Consider the following 15,791-nt stretch of genomic DNA (forward strand, 5'->3'; position numbering starts at 1 on the left):
ATATATATATACACACAGCTGCTAACTGAAATTAGTACTTCATGCAACACACACTCATTCACAGAAGAAAATCCAGATCTAGAGCATCCCCAAAAAATGGCTGTCCATCCTGTCTAGAAAAACCTTTGCTGAGACACACATATGCACATACCATTGTTGGTTCCATTGTTGAAGTAAACTTACTATTGAGACATTTCTCCTGATGTTCAGCTGAAATCTACTGTATTGTAACATATGCCAATGTGATTTGCAGAGAACACATTTGTGCCTTCTTTATGTGATAGTTATTCAGTTAGTTGAAGGATGCTATTCGACCTGTCCTGTGCCCACCCTTTGCCTCCTTTTTGCTAGGCCAAACACACCCATTTCCTTCACTAGACTTCTTACCTATATCCCTAACTATCTTAATCACCCTCCTCTTATCCCATTACATTTTTCCTACATCCTTCCTGAAGTGTGGTGCCTAGCGCAGACACAGTAATCTGGATGAAGTCTCATCGATGCAGTATTTCATTAAAATAATTAAGAATGTAGTAATGTCGAAGGCATCACAGTTTGTTTTTGCATGTATGATAGAAATAAAATTCTTCACAAATGATGATGATAACGATTTACATCTGTAAACTTTAATTTAATTTCACAAGGGTGCAAATGGAGATAGTGATTCCCTCAAAAATGTCCTCACGTCTCCTGAAAATCGAATCCTAATCAAGCGGATGCTAATTAAGTGCGCTGATGTCTCCAACCCGTGTCGGCCTCTGGAACAGTGCATTGAGTGGGCAGGTCGCATCTCTGAGGAATATTTTGCACAGGTGGGTAAGATACAAGAGCTGTGATGTAAAAGTGTCAAGATGCAACCTTTTTTATTAGCAGGAACTATGACATCATCTGTTACTCTTTTCGGACCCATTTGTTCCCATGGAATTTAGCAATTCTCACAGTAACTCGAGAGGCAATATATTTTCCCATGAATTATATGTTTTAATAAAAAACTCCCAGTTGTGATTTTAATAACAACAGTCACAACAACAATGACAACAACAACAACAATGCAACAATAACAATTTCTTACCCTGTGTGTTGAGTGCAGAATAACAACAAATAACACAACTCATAACATTAAAGCATATAAAACCAATACAAACTAAAATGCATCAATAAAACTTTAAAATGTTGTTAATGTTTTAGGTGTTGTGCTGTATTCAGTGTGTTGTAATTGAGGTATGGATGCATTCTGGGAATGTTTGGGTTTGTAGACGAATGACATAGCATTTCATTATGTTTTTAAATTAATAAAATTTAGTGAAAAAAGAAAAAAGGAAACATCTGGGTAAAAGAGGGTTGCATTGCATAGGAAAGCAAATCTATATAGTGTGCATGTGAGGAAAAAATACAAAGAAAATGGACTGTGTTCTTTTGCATGCATTTTGCATCTGAATTTATCATGAGAGATGTTGGAAACAGGTGGTGCTCCCAGTATTTTTAGTGATCAATTGCAAGCACCTATTTTCAATTCTCTGTGGGTTTGTTTTTGAAACTATTATTCTGTCTGTCATTTAAGACTTATTGCTTTAATGATGTATGGTTTTGAATGGTGTCCCTTCTATGAATCGGGATTATTTCATTTTAGACTGCTTTTGTATACCACTGAGGTGTCAGTTTGTCAACTGAGAGTGTCAACTGTTTTATTGGGCAGCACATGCTGCATGTGATGGAGGTCGGTTCTACTATCAGTTGGGGTATAGCACACTGACATTTTCACCACCCTTCTTCCAGTGATCTCCAGTGCAATGATCAGAAGCAAGATCCCTGTTGCAAGTCTGTAATTACAATGCTGAATTCCTGAATAGTATTATTATTATTATTATTATTATTATTATTAAAGCTGCTTTTTTATTTCTCTTTTTTGCAGACAGATGAAGAGAAAAGGCAAGGCTTGCCAGTTGTGATGCCAGTTTTTGACAGAAATACTTGTAGTATCCCCAAGTCACAAATATCGTTCATTGATTATTTCATCACTGACATGTTTGACGCTTGGGATGGTAAGCTGTCTCTTCATCTACTTATAACTGGGATCCCTCATTACGAAGGGTCGGCCAACTGCCTCAAGTGGCAGATGCTGGTGGGGGACAACAGTAGCAGAATCCTAACCATACCTCTTGATTCTTCCCAGCCATTGGAAGACAGAGTGGGTGTACTTCACAGGCTGTCCCACACTTCCTAAAATATTCTGCCTTTAAGTGTCTTGGAGGACATTGTCTCATCATTAGCACTGATGCAAAAGTTCAGCTGCCAATGTGGTCTCCTTTGGACAGGATAGTGGGATCCTGTCCTTTGCTTCAAAGGGCAAAATACCTTGGTCTTGCTTGCAGTAGAAAGTCAAGCACAAAGATTGAGAAAGTTACTTTACTGGACCCAAACTCCCAAAATTCTAGTAGCTGTGCTGATTGTGTGATTTGGGGAGTTTTAACCCAGATAAATAACTTTTTTCCAGCTCAGTTCAAGAGTATATGGCATGGTTTCGCTTCATAATGAAGCAGATGTGGAGGACTCCCTTCCTTGTTCTAATAGGCTGGGACCTTTAGACTCATCCAGTTTAATTCACTCTCTTTAATAGCCAAGTAGAATGATTAAGAACGCAATAAAGGTCCTGCTGGATTATCCAGGCATTACCAGCCCTGCACTTTGTTTCCCGGCACAGCAGCCAACTTGCTCATGTTCCCAGCAGCTCTCTCTTGAAGAGAGCATAAAACCACCATGCTTAGTAGCTGTCTATTCTCCACTAATAGTTTTAACCTCCATGGATTTGTCTTATCCCCTTTTGAAAGCAGTCTCACTTGATGGCCATCATTTGGTGGTCTCCTTAGTTGGGCAGAATGTACACTAGCTGTGTGTGTAACAGCAAAATTAGTTTTCCAGTCCTTCTGTCCACATTCTTTTCACAACATTTTAAGGGCTATGATACACTGAACCCAGAAGAGGGCAGAGAAGCGGCTCTGCCTGTCTCATACTTCAACACATCTGAAGAGCACCAGCTGCCCTTTCACACTTCATAGTTAGAGCATTGTGATTCCACTTTAAGTGTCATGGATGCACCCTGTGGAATTCTAGTGTTTGTAGTTTGTTGAGGCACTGAAGGACTCTGGGTGAGAATTCTTAAAGTGGAATCACGGTACTATAAATGTATGGTGTAAAAAGGTGCCCAGGGAAAGCTGTTACAATCTTGTCTATTCATTTTCTCCACACATCGCATAATTTTACAAAACTTTTGTCAAGTTATTGTTATGATGCAGTCTTATGCATAACTGCTCAGAAGTGATTATTAAATTCAGTGTGATTTACTACTAAGTAAAGTAAAGATTTCCTACTAAGTAAATCAATACAGGATTGCAACCTATAACCAACCATCTTCCATATTTTTAGAGGCTGAGGTACAGTTTTCACAGACAAGAGTGAAACTTCTGGAAGCTGTTCAAAGCTCTGTTGAGGAGGTAGCCACCATTTTAGATTTCCAAAAACGATCCATTAATGGTGGGAATAGTGGCTACTATCAGAGACACAGACAACCATATTTTATTTTTCCAAACTGAGCATTTCCTAATGCTTTAGCCTTTCTTCACAGGAAGGGGGCACACTGTTATTTTGACAATGCATCGCCTGCACTTTTCAAAGAAGTACAATAGAGACATTGTAGGTTAATACAGTGGGCCCTCGTTAGCCGCTGGGGTTTGGTTCCAGGACCCCCTGTGGATAACAAAATCCATGGATGCTCAAGTCCTATTAAATACAATGGCATAGCAAAACGGTGTCCCTTATATAAAATGGCAAAATCAAGGTTTGCTCTTTGGAATGTATACTTTTAAAAAAATATTTTAAAGCCATGGATGCTTGAATCTGTGAATAAAAAATCCATGGATAAGGAGGGGCGACTGTAGTAGTTATTTTGAATTTGTGTCATATGATATTTAATAGTTTACAAATTTAATCAGTAGTGCAGAGGATAAATTAGAGCTATCAGCTGTCTGTCAAACAGATGAATAGTTAGCATATCCATCACTGCCAAATAATTTTATCTGGTGGTTTTGTGGCATCGCAAAACAGAGGAGGCATCAGCTAAAACTTTCTCTAAATAGCATGCTCAGTCCTCATTTTCCACAGCCATTTCCACATTCCTGATTTAACCCTTTCTGAGAGCATAAACACTTCTTTTCTTCTCCAGCATTTGCAGACCTGCCAAATCTGATGCAACACCTGGACAACAACTTCAAATATTGGAAAGGTCTGGATGACAAGAAATTACGGACACTCCGGCTGCCAACCGAATAGCGATTGGACCTCTTGGTTTTCAGATCATCCCGTCTGGGAACACATTCCTGCAAGCTTGCATTTGAATTGTGCATTTTCAGGTTTCTTTTGGTCTTTTCAGCATTATTATCATGCCTTCCTGTGAACAGTCTTGGGGAAGTCTTGGAACAGTCAGGACAGCCTTGAGGTCCGCAGTGATGAACCCTTGGCTACCTGTCACAGAAGGCAAGTGATCTCTAGTAAGCCTTTCAAGCTGAGTTAACACTGGATTGCTGCATTGCCTGTACTGAAGAAGGTTTAAAGGTGAACCTTATCAAAGATGTTGTCTTTGATTTCTGCATGATCTTCATGCCAGAATATGAAGGTTGAAGATAGCCTTAAAAGGAAAAGATTTTAGCACACTGATCATCCAATCTGCCAGCGGAGGTGAAAATCCTGAAGAGCAGTGATGACTTGTGTGGATTATGAGGATGCTTTTTAATAAGCACTTTAAAAAAAAGAACAGTTACATTGAACAATTAAACATTTGACTTGCAAACCCTTTATGAAGGAGGACCTTTTTGATCTTCTGAAAAATGGACATAGCTCTATTTTTTCACATCACAGAAGGTGCAATCATTCACTTTTGAGCACTACTGAGAGCAAGTTCTCTTTAAAATAAATTTAGTAGCAAATGGAAAACAAAACAAAACCAACCTACAGATTTTTTGAAGTTGATCGTTAGGCATCTGTGATTAAAATTTGTTTTATTTATTTTGTAAGATGTTCAATATTTTCTATGAATTTATAATGACTTTAAAAGCCAAAGCCAACTGTAGATGCATTACAGATTTACATGATTCATACTCATTATGCATTTTATTTTCGTAATGCAAAATGCCATACAATGAGGACACATTTTTATTGCACTGTAAGGATAGATGTGTATGTTGAAATATTGTTCAATTTTATGTTAATTAAAATAAGTTTTTATCAAAAGTCTCAATGGAGCACTGGGAAGAGGAACAAAATGGACGTGTTGTTCCAACACCAGAGCTGGCCTGTGGTCCAAAGCAGAGGGCTGCTGTTGCAGAGCCAGCAAAGTGCCCAGCCCTGGTGCCACTGTGGTTAAAAATGCCTGTCCTGCAGCCACTCACTCAAAACCATAAGGTTGTATGTTCAATACATGCCAGGGCTCAAGCTCAATTCAGGCTTGCATCCTTCTGAGGTCGCTAAAATGAGTGCCCAGCTTGTTGGGGGCAATTAGCTTGGAGTTGTAAGCTGTTCAGTATGAAGCGGTATATAAATGAAGCTGCTATTGCTATTGCCCAATATGTATTGGTGTCCCATACACAACAAAACTGTTGAGCATTGGTCCTGATGTACATTGGTCCTGATCAGCAAAGGGGTTTCTTGGCACCTCTGCTACATAGGTATATGTAAATCTACATAATATAAGTCATATAGGATTCCAATGAGTGGTACTAACTATTGTCATATTTAAAAGCATCTATTGAACTATACTGATTTTATTGAAGTGTATGATGGATTTCTGGATTGGTAGCAAAAGCTTCTTATGACAATTGACACACATACACCTACCTCCTATTCAGACATAAATCTCCCCTAATTCAGTAAAATATCTGCATAGGGTAGGACCATATCATACTCAAATATCTGAGGGCGGAGGCAGGTGCTCTAATACAGATACACAAGTGATTTTAACACTCACATTTTCTGTAAAGGATACGAGGATTGTAGTCTTCTGAAAGAAACTGGGAGGACTCTTGTTACCCTTGCAACGCTCAAAGCGGGATCCCAAGCTACAAATGAGGCTTAGAAACAGGTGAGCACCGGAGGAGGAATTATGAAAACCAGGGAGATGTAAATAATTGTTACAAGAAATAAGTGGAGTTAGTTCACAGAGAACTGGAACCGTCTGATTCATTTACAGTACAATCCAATAGCTCCATGTTTGCTCAGAAATAAGTCCTGGTTAGTTTGTTGACATTTGCTTTCTAGTAAGATCCTACTTTAAGCAGGTCTCTTCTGTGTTTCTCGCCCAGCCCAGTCATAGAAGGGTCCACTTCTGCTGCTACTTATTGGTAAGGAAGGAAGGAAGCAATTGAGATTATGAAGCAGCAGGTGGTTTCAGCTCAGAGGGAGAAGAAAATGAGGGTATGCTCACAGATGGAGCAGGCCTTCCTTTTTCTTCCCTTGGGAGCCCAGCCCAGGTGCAAATTCACCACTTTGGTTGCCCTCCTCTGGACACACTCCAGCTTCTCAACGTCCTTTTTTAATTGTGTTGCCCAGAACTGGACACATTATTCCAGGTGAGGCCTGACCATAGTGGAACAGAGTGCCACTGTTACTTCCCTTGATCTACGTTTCTGCCATCTGTCTAGGAATAATGCCAAAATGTCCTCCATTTTGAGCATCCTTAAGAAACATGTGTTTATATTAATGCTTTTTAAAATTATTACATTTTTGTTAGTTGTTCGTGTGTCCTCCATTTTAAAAATATGTCCTACATTGGAGGGGGGGGTTTAATTTTGTCCTACATTATTTTACATTTGTCCCGGTTTGCCCCCATGTGAATACCATAGAGTAGGGGGAAACACATTTGGAAATGGAAAGTAACCTGCACCTATTTCAGATGGTGTCTTATTTGACTTTTATTAGGTTTAATGATAAAATTTGGATATGTCCTACATTTGGGGGGGGGGCTAAATTTTGTCCTACATTATTTTACATTTGTCCTGGTTTGAAGGTTGACAGTTCTGGCAACCCTAGCTGAGAGGCCCCTGCAAATGGGAGCAAATCCCAGCATTTTTTCAGTGCAGATGCAAACTGAGTTCTTCCTCTGAAGGTGTTTACATCAGATAAATTTAGGTCGATAAAGCAAAGTGCAGCTGCTCAAGCAACGACCGGCAGCCACCCTGTTCATGCTCAGAGACACTGCATTCCAACTTCTGAGCTGAGCTAAGAACCCAGGCTGCATCCACACAACATTTCATTCCCACTTCCAGGAGGAGGAGGAGGAGAAGAAAGGAAAGTCAAAAAAGAAGACTTCAATCAAGAGACGTTAATTCAAAACAGCACACAGTTGTATATTTTGTTATATTTGGTATCCCATGTGAATACCATAGAGTAGGGGGAAACACATTTGGAAATAAAAAGTAACCTCTTATTTGAGATGGTGTCTTATTTGCCCTTTATTAGGTTTAATGATAAAATTTGGATTCTGATCACAACATTGTAGCTTGTTTGAAGAAAGGCGAACAGCTTTATGGAAAGCTGTTTGCTTTCTCCCTGGAGGGAACATGTCTCATGGAATGCACCATGAAAGTAGATCTATGTACACTACAGTGGGCGTCCATTTAGCTTAAAGTTGTCTTTCTGTATATAGGGAAATTAGCATTCTGCGGCCATTCTTAGTTGTGGAAGGGGAGGGGAAGTTCAGCTGGCATGAGAAATTGTATGGAATCTTTTTCCCCCGATTTGGTTATGTGGGGTAGTTTTTAAATGGAAGCTGTAGGTCTCTTCAGTGTCAGCTTCAAGTGAAGAGAGGGCGCAGAAAACTGAAGTTCAAAAACACTCTGTACTTAAAAGTAACAAAATTTGCAAAAATGTTATGTTGGTTTTTTGTATGTTTAGAATGCTGAAATGTTTTTGAAGCAAAAATAAACAGTATTACATTTAAAAAAAATACTTCAAGCAACCACACGTTAAACCAAAACAAAAAAACCCAAACAGTTTTGGTGCAGATTCTGGCCTCTTAAGATGCGTGTCTCATTTAAACAGCATACATCCAAAGTGACCCAAAGTGGCTTTATTTTGGCCTGTCTATTCGGGCCCTTACTATGGGAAAATGGACAACAACATGTCTTTCAACATGTCTTTCAACTGTGCAGGGACAGTTGGAGGGCAGGGACAGTCCTGCTTAATCTTGGGGCATCACACTGCTTCTAAAATATCCCAGTCTCTCTCTTCTCCTTCTCCCATATCCTTGGAGGAGCCTTAGTGGTGCAGGGGTTATATGCCTATACTGCAGATACTCACTCACAAACCGCTAGGTTGTGAGTTCAATACCAGCCAAGGGCTCATGGTCGACAGCCTTGCATCCTTCCGAGGAGGTCACTAAAATGAGTACTCAGCTTGTTGGAGGCAATTAGCTTACACATTGTAAACCGCTTAGGGAGTGCTTAAGTGCACTGATAAGAGGTATAGAAATGTACTTGCTATTGCTGTATCCTCCCTTTGTCCCCAACTTACTTCAGTTGCTGAAGAGGAGAAGTCTCTTTTGAATAACCATCATGGTACTTGGCTTTATTGAAGTTTTTTCTATGGTTTTAGGCCTAATTATACTTTTAATACTGACAAGCAAATATATAGAGTAGTAGTAAAATTTACTCGGTCATTGACCAATACAAAAATTAACAATATAACAATTACACAGTACAGTTATAAAAAATTGTCTGTACAATTTCAGATACAATTTCAGATCAGCTGTAAACATTTCAGCTTTCATCAGCAACCAGTTGGGAGCATAATTTACATACAATATAGCAAGATTTTGCTACCTTGCGAAGAACATTTGTGAGGGCAATCTGGCTGCGACATCTGTCACCCCATTGATCGCCAGGGTTGATTCGGCTGATCTGGCTGGCTAGGCGGGTGTCCCCTTCCTCCCTCGCCGCTCCATGTGCGTCCCTCCCGAAGTTGCGCGCTCGGTGGAAGAGGACGACCATCCCAGATAGTAGGAGTGTACCGTTCTTCGGTCAAGGGTATACGATAGCTGCGCTCCCTTGCTAGAACCTCCAAACAATATATAGAATTTCTGGTCAACAAAGTGGTAAGAAAAGCTGTCGCGGCCTCTTTCCCACAAGGAACTGCGCCGGCCCCAGCTCCCACCACGGCACCCGCAATGGCTTCGGCTCCCACAGCAGACCCTTTGCCTGGCCCATCAGGCAGTTTGCCTTCCGCCATTAATAAGACCCTAGTGACGGCTGGCACACAGACAGAAATTATTTTAAATTATTTTAATTTAAGTTATATTGTTGTTATTTTGTAATGCCGAAGACTTTCTTAGTTCATTTCTATGCATTTTATGTTAAACCGATACTGCCTGATCATTTAAAGTGCACTGCTGTTATAAGAATGTTCAAAACAAGGTGTTTTGGGTTCAAAACTTTATTATGGTTGTTTCAATAAATACAACTTCATTTGAACATTATATCTGGCGTCATGACACTCTCTCCTCCACTGACCTGAGCTTGTCAGTCTAACCCATTTGTATGATTTGCAGAGACCACGAAGAAGGACAGGTGGGTGGGTGGGTCCCACGCAGGTGCAGTAAAACCCATTTGTATGTATTAGCAGATGACCAATAAAAAAAAATACTGTTACAGGTAAGCAACCTGTTCTTCTTCTTTTTAACTGAATATTCTGGGAAATATGAGGGGATTCTGGGATTTTTGGAAATGATTCCAGGGCGGAGGCGGGAGGAGAGGCAGGCTGCTGCTGCTTCTGCCTGGGTCGCTTGTGTTGCGGCTCTGAGGCTACAGTGGGTTGCAGCCTGTTGCTGCGAGGAGGAGTGAGGGGGGCTTGGCTTGGCTTGCTGTGCCTGGCTTCCCAATTGCCTGCCTGCCTTGCCCTCTTTCTTGTCGGATTGTCTTGGCTATTCTTCAGACTTCAAGGTATATATATATAAGTTACAATTATTTTTATTCAATTAGGGCTACGTTTATTTGCAAAAGATCCACCATATTAACATTACAGGAATTTTCTGGGAATTTTGACTGAATTGGTGAAAGGGAAGAGGAGGAAAGACAGACAAGGAAGGGAAAAAAGCTCAAAGTTTATATAGTCAAACGTTCAGATTCCTCAATTACAACGAATCTTTTAACTCAGTGTCCAGATAGAACCACCAGCATTTACCGACAGTATTAAATTGTATATTTATTTGTTAAGCTCCCTGACGAGAATGGTTTATTGTTCTTGTTTATTTTCATGCCAAAGGCTAAATTTTGTCCTACATTTGTCTTACATTTTTTAAACATTTGTCCCGGTTTGGAGGTTGACAGTTATGGCAACCGTGGCTGAGAGACAGCCGCTAATCCTCCGCCCTCCGCTAATCCCGTGCCAAATGCGAATCCCGCGCCAGGTGCTCTCATTCCAGCTTTGCCCCATACTTCCATGGATGCTGACGCACAACCAAGTTGCTCTACTGTACGTGCTTCTTTTTAAATTATGGGCTGTCTGCAAAGTGCATACCAGCAGGGACGTAGCCAAGGGGGGGCAGGGGGGTTTATTATTATTAATTAATCTAGCAGAAACACATATTACAAATTTCATTTGCTGTCACAACCGCAATCCAGATAGTTATGAGAGCACAGATAGTGAAATTATAGCCCCTCGCAGGCGTCCCAGAAGAAGAATGGCATATTGAAAAAACAACGCAAGAGCATATAAAACTATTCAACACCACCATATATTGGAGCCCCTCTTATAGTGAACATTATAACATTTTATTTTATATTGATGCTGGTCTTTGACCGTAATAAAGAATTTCTGAAAGAATTTCTTTCTGAACATTATAACTCACAAGTCAAGCGGTGGTTCTTCCTCTGTTGAGATTGCTTCTCTTTTTCCCCCCACCTCTGGACATACTTGCCAATTAAAAAACTTGTAGTTTAATGGTAGCTGAAATAAGTAATTTTGTCCATAAATCTTTTGGTCACCTGAAAGCCTCACTTTACCAAATGATGATTTTGGACATGTAGTTTGGATAACAGTAGAACTGGAATTAAAGAACTCAGAACAATAAGGAAATATTGCTTCGTTTTTGCCACTTGTCAACTTGGCATATATAAGAGATCACTGGATGCCATGAGTAGCAGTAAGCAAAAGACTGAAGGAATGTTTCATGGAGAGGCAGAATTCTTCTTTGGGGAGGCAATGACCTCCTTTTGTCCCCAACCCTGCAGTGAACCTCTGCCTAGGGATGCCTGTCATTTGGGTCTTGAAAAGCCTCCCTCGTGTCACAGTATCCCGCCATTTCAATCCTAAATCGTATCATACAGGCCACATTAAAGACAGATGGAAAGAAGCAGAAGTAGTCAGTTGTCTTTTTAAAAGAATAATCTTTTGGTCACCTGAAAGCCTTGCTTTAACAAATGGTGATAATGGACATTTAAGAGGACTTAAAAGAAAAGGATGTTCCTGGTAACATGATTTGAGATAGAATAAACTTCAGAAGAAATCATCCTAAAATAACACAAGCAGGCAGAAAACTAAGTAAAATAATAATAAAAATAAAAATAAAGAAGACAGAAGGCTTGGGGTCTTAAAGGAAAGTCCCAAGAGAAATGTTTTTGCCAGGAGCAGTCGGAAGTTTGAAAGACTTGGAAAGAAGGAATTTTAATGTATTCAGGAGGCAAAAGCACGTTTGTAAAGTTTTAAAAAAACGTTAAGAGATAGGATCCCATGAAGGACCCAGAGATGTCAGAAAGAAAGACAGAGGAGAGATTTCGACAACAGAAGGATCGAGGACAGAAGAGAAAGAAAACAATAAAAAAACTGGACAAAAGAGATAGAGTTTACACTTGTTAAAATCAAGCAGTTATGTTTCTAAATTAGAGTTATAACTTTTGTCAACTTTCTGTTGATACTGTTAGGTCAATACTATAGACCAGTGGTTCCCAACCTGTGGGTCGGGACCCCTTTGGGGGTCGAATGACCCTTTCATGGGGGTCGCCTAAGACCATTGGAAAGCACCTATTTAATTACAGTTATGAAGTAGCAACGAAAATAATTTCATGGGTTTGGATCACCACAACATGAAGAACTGTATTAAAGGGTCACGGCATTAGGAAGGTTGGGAACCACTGCTATTGACAGACTGTATAGTGTTCAGTTTATATTTTGAAAAAATGAGTTTAGAAAAATGTGATAAAAAGTTAAAGGTTGATAAAGGTGTTAGGGAAAGTTTTAAGTGTCTAAGGGGGGAGAATTACTTATTGAGACCCTAAAGTTGGCCTAAGAGTTTAAGAAGACTGTCTTAAATTAAATAATGCTTGTTAATGTTAAAAATATTAAAGTTCTAAGATAATGTTTTAAACGGTCAAGATAATATTAGTGAGATTAGATTAAAGTTGAGAATGTTATACACAACTGATAATCAGTTTTAATTAAAGGAAGAAGATACGTCTGTCCCTGCCCCAACTCTGCCGGAAATGGGTTGACGTGGACATGGCTGAAGATTAAAAGAAGCTTCATAAATTGTTTTACATATCCACTGTATTCTTTTAAAACAAGAATTACACTGACATGGCTAGAAATTATATAATGGAGATAAATACTCCCATTCCCTAGTTATGAAATTTACCCATTAAGATTTTGAAGTGGTAATGGTAGCTGTGTACATCCCCCCTATTACTTCCCCCTTCTATAATACCAATTTGTGGACATCTCTAGAAGCTCAAATGGCAGAACTTATAATTCTCAATCCTCAATCCTCAATCCACAATAATTTTATTGGGTGACTTCAATGCCAAATTAGGTCCATCTCTTTATGATTTTGCCAAAAAGAACAACTTGCCAGATGAATTTTTTGATAACCACCCACAATGGTGTTCTAGAGATAGCAAAAGCAATACAGTACAGTCTCAATTATCCAACATAAACGGGTGGGCTGATAGTTGGAAAGCCGAAAATGTTGGCTAATCCGGAGGGTCCAAGAAAAGCCTTGAAATCACTATGGCGGGATACAAACCGCCACTTTGCGGCGTTCCCCTGCCGGCGCCATTTGCTCCGCGAGGGAGCCGTAGCAGCCAAACCGCGCGGCTCCCATACGGAGCAAAAAAGAAGCTCCATTTCAGAGCTTCTTTTTGCGGCGCCTCTATGACGTCGCGAGGCGCCACTGGCACATTCGCGACGTCGTAGGCGCCGCGACACGTCTGGACGCTATGCATCCAGTACGTAAAGATGGCGGCGCCCATGTGGAAGGGACCAAGTATTGGGACCAAGATACTGGTCTCTTTCCTGTTGGTACAAATTACACTTGAATAGAATATGAGCTAAATCTTCTATATCTTGGTCTCCACAAAGTTCACTCATCGTAAGGAATACCATTAAATCTACCATATCTTACCATTGTGTCAATCAATATATCTAATGAGATTGAATAAAGTTCAGGTGAGGCCCTTTTACTGAAGGGGAATTTTATAAAAAAATTAAGTTAGTAAAAGAAATAGTTTTTAGATAAGCTTTTTATATTATGCTCACTTTATAAAAGTATATAGGACTTCAACTTTTTATAATCAAGTTTTATAATTTTGTTTCATTTATGGGTTTTGTATTTAAATTGTATGGCATTCACATGGTATCTGTATGGTATTTTATTCATATTTTAGATTTATTATATTTAGCTTTTCTAATTTCTATAGAACGTCTATAGAATTTTTGTACCGTATTTATCTGCTTTTGTGTTATTTTGATATGGGCTAAGGGCTAATCAATAAACATTGATTGATTGATTGACTTTTTTTCCTTGCTGCAAAACTGCATTCAGACAGTGCCCCATCTCTCCCTGGGATACTGGTTGCATTTGAGGCTGTGCCCTAGCATCTCAAGCTGGGGTTGCATTAGGGAGCCATTGCACAAGGAGGTATTGAATACCTTATTCCACTGATTTCTTTTTAAAAAATGGGAATGGAGGGGCACATATTCTGGTGTAATTGGAAATTATGCTAGTGTACCAGCAGAATTCCTATTTCTGAATGCAAAAAGTACAGGACACTCATTCAAGAGCTAATCAGGTTCAACTCTGTTTAGGTTCCAAAATCAGACAAGATCAAGTGTATTGACCATGAAATGGTGAAATAGGTAATGTCATCTTTGCTCTTTGAACAAAGGCCAGTCAGTTCTCTGTTGGGGATTTGACTTGGACTTCCTGTGTCAAAGGCAAGGTTAAACTAAGATTCCCATGCCATCTGTTTGGCTGGATGTTACCCAGATTTTAACCATGCTACTCAAGGCCTGGTCAAACCTGGTCATTTTAAGAAAAGTAAATCTCCAATTGTTACCCCATGGATGGTATTCCAAAAAGGCCAAACAGTTAATGCAGAATACTAATCTAACGTTGTGTGTCCATTAAAGGTGGCATCAAAGGAAAAAACTGTGAGACAAACTATGATCCTTTTGCAGGACCATGCAGGATCACACTCACAAGATAATGGAAGTTTTGAAGCATCTGGGGTCTGAGTGCATAGACCATCCACTCTGCTCCATTTGACTATTTCCTGTTTCCAAATCTTGAAACGAATTTGAAAGGAAGGGAATCTTTGAACGATTCAGAGGTGATAGCAGGAGCAGAGAGTAGTTTTTTACGTTATCAGACATCAGAAATATTTATTTATTTTGGAAGGGTTAAAGAAACTTGAGAAATTTTGTACCAAGTGTGTTGAACTTTGGAGTGGAATAGCATGTAAGTTTCAGGGCTCTAGGTCATTGCCTAAGTTCTAGGTCAGATCAAGAACTTTTCAGTACCCTCTTGTATGACAATCCTAGATTAGTCTGCATGGCCTACAAAACTCACTCCAAATCTGAGATTCCCTATCAACCTGTACTGAAAATTTATTCTCTGAAAACCTTGAAAAGGTTAGTGTTTGCACTACATCTCTCCTGGCTAGGAGATTCTGGGATCTGTAGCCTAGAATATTTGACTAGACAAGATGCCCTTCACTAAATTTGATTTTTTAAAAAGTAAGTTGTAAGGAAAGGAGGGGGAAACTAGATGACAGTAGGTAGTTTCCTTGTAAGGCAAATACAGTCCAGGTCAGTTCTTTAATGTGTTTTTATTCCTAGCATCACAGATGGCACCTTATTTTCCTGTGTGGCCTTCTCAAAACTGGATGTTTGGAAGACTAAGTAATGCCTGGTTCTATTTTTGAAGCCTTGTTTTTCTACCATGAAATTTAGGGGAGCAGCATCAACCGAACCAATTTACTTCACCAGCTCAACTTTACTGTTTTTGAAACAAGAGATAACTAACCGTTTGCTTTAGAGCTAGAACCCATATCTTCTTCCTAACAGGGAACCCATGAACCACAAGGCTATTCTGCCACCTGCTGTTCTATTCTTCTGTCTGTTTATGTATACAACCCCACAGACTCAGTTGCATGTATAGTATATGTTTATGGTATTAATTCTTCTTCTTGGAGCACAGTTCTGCTATAATCACAGAGTTGGAACAGACCAGAAGGGCCACCCAACCCAGCCCCTGCCATGCAGGAACTCACAATCAAAGCATGCCCTACAAATGGCCATTGTCAGAACGGTCAGTCAGCTCTTGGATAAATCAAGTCAGGTTTGAGCTAAAACCAAACAGCACTTGACTGATGATTTGCAAGACAGCACTTCTGACTCCTTCAGTTTCTAAGCGAGACTGCCCAATCTTCAGCAATTACAATACATAAAATCCCCAGAGACTCCACCCCCAACTT

General features: G+C 39.7%; 1 protein-coding gene across 2 annotated transcripts in view; it reads left to right on the plus strand.

Annotated features, from left to right (window-relative positions):
- The window catches only part of PDE8A (phosphodiesterase 8A), a 119,085-nt gene extending 113,802 nt beyond the window's left edge, over positions 1 to 5,283 (plus strand). For both annotated transcript variants that reach the window (XM_089539009.1, XM_089539010.1), the window contains 3 exons: positions 645 to 812; positions 1,913 to 2,042; positions 4,220 to 5,283. In XM_089539009.1, the coding sequence (XP_089395135.1) occupies positions 645 to 812; positions 1,913 to 2,042; positions 4,220 to 4,326 (405 nt within the window). In that variant the 3' untranslated portion in view covers positions 4,327 to 5,283. The remainder of the gene's footprint in view (positions 1 to 644; positions 813 to 1,912; positions 2,043 to 4,219) is intronic.
- Positions 5,284 to 15,791: the final 10,508 nt, after the last annotated feature.

The sequence above is a fragment of the Sceloporus occidentalis genome, unplaced genomic scaffold (genome assembly GCF_023333645.1).
Source record: "Sceloporus occidentalis isolate IW3139 unplaced genomic scaffold, rSceOcc1.0.p SCAF_9, whole genome shotgun sequence".
Classification (NCBI taxonomy): domain Eukaryota; kingdom Metazoa; phylum Chordata; class Lepidosauria; order Squamata; family Phrynosomatidae; genus Sceloporus; species Sceloporus occidentalis.